Genomic DNA, 9,424 nt, shown 5'->3' with positions numbered 1-9,424 from the left:
ATGAAGTCTGGCTGTTGACATAATAAATATATTGGGGCACTAGAATCGAACAGTGGATCAGATTTGTTTTCAGACAATTTCCATGTCCTGCCCCTTCAGTTCGGATGATATTCAGAGGGTTTTTCCATTCGTAAATGAAATCTGTTATCACTCACATTCACTCACGTTCTCTCATTCACTCTCTCTGTCAATGACTCCCTACCTCCTCCGCCTTCCGCTTTCGTCTCCTTTGCTGCAGCTCCGCTTCTTCACTTGCCTCTTCTTGTTCTTCTGTCTTCTTTCTCCTGTCTTCTTTCATCGTCCGCTTCTCTTCGGTATCAGCTAACCAGGCTTCCCGGAGTGCTTCCGCAAAACAGTGGAGCCTCCGCGCACGCCCTCTTCCCAGACTGAATGTTAAGTTAGTTTAATGTTTAAGGTTTTAAAAGTAAAATTTGGAAGGATGTTCAGGCAAACGGAATTATCTTTTTTCTTGTTCCTGGTGGATATCTTCCACCAACTCCCTTTTGAGATCTGCCATTATATGACTTCTAACGTTGTGCGATGCGTAGTTATTTTGCTAATATTAGCTCCTTTGAAACATTTTATCCCTGTGACAGAGGAGCTTTTACCACAAAATGTTTTGTTGTATTTGAATTTTTCCCCCCCGTTTTTAAAGGTTATTGTTTGTGGGATTAATGTCTAATTGAGCCAATTCAGTTTCTTGTAAAAGATACTTTTACCGGATCACGAGTGCTTAACGACTTTAAATGTCAAGCATTCAATCTAATTAATGCTCCGGGCTTTCTTTATAATTACACGTTGGCATCCTTTCTCGAATGATTCATGCACAAAACTAATATTAGTTTGAAACCGCATTGGAAGGAAGGTTCGTAAACAGCACCTCCCGCCTATTACCTAAACAAACTAAAATTCTCCTCAGGTTAGGCATTATGAAAATGAAGTGGCAGCTGGCGAAACTATGAAAACCCATGAAATGCGTCATTTTCACTGATTGTTGACAGACAGGCTGTTTAGGGGCAGAGATGGCACATGCAGGCTGTTTAGGGGCAGAGGTGGCACATGCAGGCTGTTTAGGGGCAGATATGGTACATGCAGGCTGTTTAGGGGCAGAGGTGGCACAGGCAGGGTATCAAGGGGGCAGAGGTGGCACAGGCAGGCTGTTTAGGGGCAGAAATGGCACCGACAGGCTGGTTAGGGGAACAGATGGCCCCGTGGGACATGTTGCTTGTGAAGCTGGGGTGCCTCTGCGCAATTTCCGTACCAGAGCCCTGTGGTTTTAGTCACGCTTCTCGTGGTCATGTGGGCGCATGCCACTGACCATGCAATTAAATATTTGGGCTGGGTTCCAGGGCTGCTTTTCATTCTGTCCGGCCCCTGCTGTCACTGATTGTCTGACACGTCTGTTTTATTATCACGGGTTTCATGTTTTGTTTTTGTTTGTCTCATTGAGAGTCCCTCCTGGGTTTTGGAATTTGTATGAGTCCGTAAATTGGTTAAAAATGAAGTTCATCCGAATCCGAATGCGCAAGTCTAATACAGCCGGGACCGACCACCCCCCACGTACGCCACTGGCGACTTCATATTGTGGCGCTGTCTAAGAGACAGACAGACCTTGTGCCCCCTTTAGGTTGGGAAGGGTTAGATGGAGATCTATGATCACCGCAAACGGACCAAAGCCCCGAATGGAGACTCTGGGGCTAGAGAGTACGCTTTAGCCCCAGAGTCTCCATTGGGGGCGATGAAGTTAAGATTTGGGGCTTTAGTAGCCCCTCCAGCGATGCCCCTGCTGCACCCACCGCCTGCGATGTTTCAAGCCGCGTAGGCGATCGCTGTTTATAGCCGCCGCGTTTGACTCGTTACCAAGCGAAGAGGAGTTAAATCACCCGGCCGTCAGACGGAGGTCCCCGCTGTGTGTTATTATTGCGCGCATCTCCTGGGAACGGCTCCTGTTGGGCCAAATTCATTACGATAATTTCCTATAAACAATCTTTTTTGTTCTGTTTTTGTTAAGCAGACCCGTGTGATGCGGCCCGGCGGCTCCTACTACACTTACTGGCCGAGATCCGAGCGGCCTCTATTAAAACGATAACAAGTCATTACTCAACAAATACAAACCTCTCGCAAAACCTATTTATGGGCAATCTGTCCCCTTGGTGTGATATAAACATCCATAGATTCTGCTGCCAGCCTGTCTGCATCACCTAATATTCTCTATCCACTTAAATCCGCTAGAAAGTTTTCTAGCAAACCTTACAATGTGATAAGCGGTGCTGTGTCTACGATTTTACTGCTTGGCGTAATCTAACACTAGAGGGTCAGACGCTTAGGTGTAATGTAACGAAGCTTAACTTTACTGAGAGGGTGGCCTATCCCATGCATGTTTAAATTCCCTTGCTCTATTAGCCTCTACCACTTCTGCTGGGAGGCTGTTCCACTTACCTACCTACTCTCAGTAAAGTAAAGCCTCCTTCCATTCCATCTCAGCCTCTGACCCTCTAGTGTTAGATTCCGGTCTCTTGTTGTAACTTTTCTCCTCCTTAAAATAAACGTCCCACCTGTTAGATCCCTCTATGTATTTAAATGTCTCTCTCATCCTCTCCCCGACTCTTCTCTCCCCCATCTCTTCTCTCTCATCCTCTTCCCGTCTCTTCTCTCCCATCCACTCTCTTTCTCTCTCTCTCTCTCTTCTCTCCCATCTTCTCCCTCTCTTCTCTCCCCATTTCTTCATTTCTTTTCTCCTATGCTCTCTCTCTCCTCTCTCCCATCCTCTCTCTCTTCTCTCCCATCCACTCCCTCTCTTTTTCTCCCCGTCTTTTCTCTCCAATCCCCTCTCTCACTTCTCTCCCTGTCTCTTTTCTCCCATCCCCTTCTCTTCTCTCCCACCCCCTTCCTTTCTCTCCCATCCCCTTCTTTTCTCTCCCATCCTCTCCCCGTCTCTTCTCTCCCATCCCCTTCTCTTCTCTCCCATCCTCTCTCTCTATCTTCTCTCACCCACGTCGGACATATTAAGATCTGTTAGTCTTTCTTGATATTTTGTATCCTGCAAACCATTCACCATGTCATTAATCCTCCTCTGAACTCTCTCCCGAATCTCAATATCACTCTGGAGATGTGGGGTCTCCAGAACTGCCCCCAACACTCCGTAACGTGCCATAAACCAGCCTACAGTATACTCTAAACGCTCCCCACCATTATAACCATTAGCTCCTTAGTACCGAGAATGGTTTATCAGGAGGTGGCGTATCACAAACTGATCTATTGTCCTAAAACTGGAAACAACATGGGTTGCACAACACCAAACGTTGTTAAGTGCCCAGAAAACACACCGTTGTTATTGCCCCTAGAATAGATACTTGCCCCAGCTTGCCCTACAACAACACACCCTTATGCCAGCTGAAAGGGCCGGTGCAGAATAACATAACTCTCATCACCCCGTGGGCAGCCACTGCGGTTTATTCAATAAGAATACTCTGTACTTTGATTTCATTTCTGGAGCTGACAGTTAATAGAATTAAATTTCCTGCTTCCTTATTAAACGTCGATGGAATCTGGAATCCCTTTCAATTAAATAAACATTACAGCAAAGCAAACATTCACACGGCAATCCAACGTTTCTTTATAAACAACAATTAATTGCGTTACCCGAACCATCGTTTCACTTCGCATTCGCATAGATGTGGATGGACACTACGTCCATGGGTCATCCGAGGGTTAAATTTGGAATAGCTTTTCCCATGTAATTTTCCCCAAACGTTTGAAGACCCCCTCTTAGTAAGAACACAAAAGAACGCAGGAATTCAGCGCATGCCCATAAATATTGGGGATTCCGTCACACTATACGGTCATATATCGCTTCGCCCGCCATTACATCAAAGTATATTGCTTACCAAGGACCCGAATCCGTGGGCACTACCCTTTAACCCAAAAGAGACTCTTAAGCACTTTAAAGCCCTCTCCGGACACCATTAATGAGCTTCCTGTGTGGCAGGAGGTCGCCACTAAGGTTTGGTCAGAAGCTGTAAATATGCAAGAAAAAAACAATATATAAAAAGGGAAGCGCATGATCTTCTTTCTGTATATTTTTATTTATTTACTGTTTTTATAAGTCTTTTGGACTATTTTGTACATGTGTTGTCCCTTTAAATGAAATTTAACTAGGCCCAAGCTGACCATCTGGCCGGTGGCCGGTGGCCGGTGGCCGATGGCGTCACAGACTTCACGGCTGCTTGTGCGGCAGATCCGGTCCTTCAGTCTACGACCACCTGCCGGATCATACATTTGGCTTCACTTTTCATTTTTTCTAAAAAATGTAAAAAAACAGTAAAAAAAAATATGACAGAACCTGTCCCAACTGGAACTGGATGAAAACAGAAGGTCGTTGGATGACGACGTGTGACCACTGGTGACATTTATTTCTGTCTTTTTTTTCTGTCTGTATCTCCAATTATTTGTGTTCCCCGAATTATTTGTGTTCCCTAGGGGATACTGACCATCCTCTGTTGGAATTAAGTATTTTTCTGTTGATGAACTTAAAGAATATGCAGTCAGTGGCGTTTTTATTTACCTTCGGTGCGACCCTGGGCCTGACACAGGGCAGCACCGCCTGTGGCCCCCTCCGAACCAACGAGGATCCTGCGGCACGGAAGGAAACTATGGAGGGCACAGATCAGTGACCTCCCTTTTAACCGGCATATCGAGTATTCACCTTACGGGGACTTTGGCTGTCCGGGCCGCCATACCTTGGTGCCTTCTGGTAACCAAGAGCCCCCCCTTGCGGGATGCGGGTAGGAGGTCACGCTGATGTTGGATGGCTTTCCAGCTGACGTTGGTGGGCGGTCCCTCTGAGGTCACTGAACGGTCCCACTGACGTTGTGGGTGGTCCTGTGGCGATCCGTGTGCAGTCCCGCTGACATCACGGCACACACGCTGTTATTGGAGGAGAAGTGAGGGGGAATATGGGCCGTCCGGCAACGCCGCTCCCTCAACCCAAAGTTTCCATGTAGTGACATGGAGAAGACGCACTTCACCCTAAGTCTCCGGGCAAAACGCAGAGAGTTTCAGCTATGCTGGTCTCTCCTATTGGGCCATCACATTCCCTGTAACGGCACTGCCCAATGGGCTGCTTGATCTCCGCAACTGTCGCCTGCCGCCCCACCCCTTACGAAAAATTACTGCAGTTTTTTCTGAAGTAATACTGCAGTTTGTTTGTAGAAAACTGCAGTTTTTTGGACAGCTGACTAGGCCGGCACCTTACGAAAAATTACTGCAGTTTTTCTGAAGTAATACTGCAGTTTTTTGGAAATGAAAAAACTGCAATACTGCACTTTTACTGCAGTATTACTGCACATTTACTGCACTTTTACGTCATTATATTGCAAACCTACAGTTGTAGCTTTATTGCATTTGTACTTCCTAACAAAAAATGCAATAAAGCTGCAGTACAATGAAGTACAACTGTAGGTTTGCAATATAATGACGTAAAAGTGCAGTAAATGTGCAGTAATACTGCAGTAAAAGTGCAGTATTGCAGTTTTTTCATTTCCAAAAAACTGCAGTATTACTTCAGAAAAACTGCAGTAATTTTTCGTAAGGTGCCGGCCTAGTCAGCCTCTGATTAGAAGTCCGCGTAGTTTCCCAGATGCTTCCTTAGTTTCGGGACTCTCTGAAATGTATTCATTTTGTTGAATAATGACTTCTGTTATCGGCCAATATTAATGTGCTTTCCCATTCACTGAATGTACTTTCTCCCCATGTCCTCTCCTCTGATTTCTAGCTCTCATGCGCTCTTACAAGACTTCTCAATGGCTGCCCCCATCGTTCTATCCGCCTTTTCCCCTGCTTTCTGTCTTTTACCTCTTATAATACACCCTCTAGATTGTAAGCTCTTTGAGCAGGGCCCTCCTCACCTGTTACTTCTGCAAGTCAAATATGTTACAGACTACTTGTTCTGTCCTGTTTACCCGTTATACAGCGCTACAGAATATGACGGCGCTATATAAAACGATAAATAATAATAAAGCCTTCTCTGGACACCTATCAGCAACCCGGGAATCTGAATGTTTTATGCCTTTTATGCTTTTTTAGATTGTGCGCTTATTTTGTGCGCTTATTTTGTATACATTGTATATACTGAGAGTTTGCAGACTTTAAAAATAACAATTTTTATAATTACTTAACTAATGACAAAAACTAACAACTAATCTTTTATTTCACTGAAACCACAAATAAACATTTTTAGAGGATGTTCTCTTTTTTTGTCTCAGAAACTCAGGACGGGCTTGGGGACGGATCCCTCTCGATCACGAGATCCTATTAGGAGTGCAGCGGGGATTCTAAAGATTAAATCTCGAGTGTCGGGACCCTCGGCTGATGAAGCCGCGCAGGGACGAGGTTAGCATGAGTTTCAGGCTCTGATCGAGAATTTGTTGGCGAGCCTAGAAATAAAAACTGTTCCTTAAAGTACAAAGATATTTATTTTACGGCACGTTTTACATCGTCTAAGTTCAGTTTTCATTCTAGTGCTTTCGGGACACCTTGATAGCCTCGATGAGTGCAGAATTCTCAGCATTCATATGGGTTTAATCAGGGGCGGGCTGGGCCAGGGGGCAGGGGGGCAATTCACTTCCACAGAGGCCCTGCCACTTACCTGTGCCTTGCTCGCTATGCGAGCAGCGTCTCTTGTTCCACCCAGGACAAGCAGGAAACCAGCGGAGTCGCGTGTTTGGCTGCTGGTGTGGCAGAGCCTGTCCTGGTGTGTGTGTTTGGGTGTCGGTGTGGAAGAGCCTGTCCTGGTGTGTGTGTTTGGGTGTCGGTGTGGCAGAGCCTGTCCTGGTGTGTGTGTGTTTGGGTGTCGGTGTGGAAGAGCCTGTCCTGGTGTGTGTGTTTGAGTGTCGGTGTGGCAGAGCCTGTCCTGGTGTTGTGTGTATTTGATCATCTCTTTCCTGGCACTTGGAACAAATTGAACTATAGTCAATAGGACAACATTTTCTAGGCCCAAAAATCAGTGAGCAGAAAAGTAAAGGTTTGGTGTTATTTAATCTATTTCAATCTGCATATTTTATTAAAAAGGATTAGTTGTGTTAAATTGTGGCTTTTGATGACTTTTTTTTAAGTGTTCTGATGTACTCCAAATCCCATCACACTACATTAATATGGTTAGAAAATCAGGAAAAGATGTGCATGGATCGTGGGCTCATTCGGTGGCGCAATGGGCCACTTGACTAGACTTGGCCCCCAGGCCGTAGGCAGCCAGCCCTCCCCTGGGTTTAAGGTTAATGCCTCCTCTTGTATTCTGTTACCAGACATGGACGGGGTGATGTGTTATCGTATCGCCGTAAATTTATTCGCTCTGCAATAAAATCCCATATACACAAGGACTCCTCCTAACATCTGAAATTGCCAAAGACGGGCACAACATTTCAAAGAATATATAAGTATTATATACAAAATGTAACGTTATAAAACCATTTTCTGCTGTTTCTATACACATTATTGGGGCTTTTAGGGCTGCAGAGCCCTGCGATCCCCTCATACCCAGCAAACATTCTGACCTCCTATAAAAGAGGGGCATCAGGGGGAGGAAAAAGGGGCATCAGGAAGGAAAGACGAGCAAAGGGAGTTGGGGTCCAGATATGAAGTCAGTACCGATTTCAGACATCCGCGCTGTTCTGAGATCCATTGGGTTTGCGGTGTTCCCAGCATGCGGTCTATTGCTTTATTATGGATAATTAATACTAAATCATTGTGACTTCACAAACTCCGCAATCACTCTGATTACAGCTGTAAAAGTGATGCAATCACCATAGCGACCAATGGAAACTCTTACCAGCTTGACATTTCACATAGAAGTTCTAAATAACCAGGGAAAGTAAAAAAAAAAAAAAACACGGATAACTTGTCTATATGGACGACAATTCGTATAACACCAACCCTGCATCAGCCATGATCCTCGGTCAGCCGACAGACAGGGAAGAGCCTCGCGTGACGCTCTGCGCTCTAGTCCTGGCCCTAAATATATGAGAACGGGGGGGAGTTGGGGCAAAGTTCACATGTCTTTGTTGCTACAGCGAGTAACAGCACCGGTGCAGCCCGGAGGTCAGGAGCGTCCGCGAGGAGTAAGACCATCGTTGGCCAACAGTTCACAAACGTCTCTGCCCGGCGCGGTGTCTCAGATGACAGATACCCGGTTGTTCTTTATGTAAACGTGATAGGGGTCGCTCCTTTTATCCACTTTCTTGGACCGCGTATACCCGAGTATCAAACTTCCCACGGTCACAGCGAACAGGAACATGACAAACAAGATGAAGATGTAGGCGTTGTCGTCCTTCTCGGCGAGCCTGGTGCTGGTCTTGTTGAGTTGTGCGTCGGACTGGCAGGGTTGTCCGTTCAAGGTCTTGTTTAGCGCCTGTAAGACGCTGTGAAGGTTTTCCAAAAGACGTTCCATGGGGGTCGGAGACGCCATGATGTTGGGGGCTATATGGCCGGGGCGAGACCTGCGAAGCGAGAAAAAGTGTGTTAATAGTTATACAAAATACTTACAGGAGATCTGCTAACTGTAAATTTTAGTGTATGTGTGTTCCTTTACTTTACTAGGAGGACGGTAGATAAGTGGAACAGCCTCCCAGCAGAAGTGGTAGAGGTTAATACAACAAGGGTATTAAACATGCATGGGATAGACATACGGCTCCTGAATCTAAGACGAGACCGACGACTGATTAAGGTTTGAGTCTTTACAGTGGGAGAAACGGACAGACTAGACGGGGGCCGAATGGGGGCCGATCTGCAGGAAAATTCTATATTTCTCCCCATTTTTGGTGAATTTTCTGCAATTTTTCAATAATTTGAAGTCATTGATTTATCAAAATATGATTATTTAAGATCGCCCCAACTCTTAAAACAATAAAAAATACTCCCCCCCCCCAAAAAAAACCCTCCAGTTTATTTCACTCCACTCTGTTCTGTAGGTAATATGTCTCCCTCTGCTGGTTTCCACATTTTGTAAAACTTTAAAGCAAATTACATATTTTTGGGGCAAATCCTATATTTTACCATTTTATACATTAAATAAACATAGATAATGCTGTTTACTGCTTAAAATAAGTATATATAATAAAAGCCCACTTTAAGTGTATTTCACGGCAAAACGTGAAAAACGTCTATTTCTCAATGTCTAGATTGTAAGCTCCTCGGGGCAGGACCCTTCGCACCTTTTGTTTCTGAAAGTCTGAATTGTTATGAGATGCACCACATCATCCTGTTTACCTTTTGTACAACGCCGTGGAATATGATGGCGCTATATTAATCAATAGCATGTATTACTATTCCTCCCGTCATCTTATCCTACTGTGACCATCTTTGGGTAAAATAAAAATGAGTGAGAATTTGGATTAATGTAATTTTTGAAGAAATGTGTTAAAGAATGGCA

The 9,424-nt window shown here is 45.0% G+C and overlaps 1 protein-coding gene across 1 annotated transcript; it reads right to left on the bottom strand.

Annotated features, from left to right (window-relative positions):
• Positions 1-8,073: 8,073 nt before the first annotated feature.
• On the bottom strand, positions 8,074-8,485 carry KCNE3 (potassium voltage-gated channel subfamily E regulatory subunit 3). Its single transcript, XM_053456652.1, has one exon. It carries the CDS (start codon positions 8,459-8,461, stop codon positions 8,168-8,170), a length of 294 nt encoding a protein of 97 aa, XP_053312627.1. The 5' UTR covers positions 8,462-8,485; the 3' UTR covers positions 8,074-8,167.
• Between the last annotated feature and the right edge of the window lie 939 nt (positions 8,486-9,424).

This window comes from Spea bombifrons, chromosome 2, assembly GCF_027358695.1.
Source record: "Spea bombifrons isolate aSpeBom1 chromosome 2, aSpeBom1.2.pri, whole genome shotgun sequence".
NCBI classification, from domain to species: domain Eukaryota; kingdom Metazoa; phylum Chordata; class Amphibia; order Anura; family Pelobatidae; genus Spea; species Spea bombifrons.
Note: the sequence above shows the minus strand (reverse complement) of the source record. Positions and strands in the feature narration are given on the sequence as shown.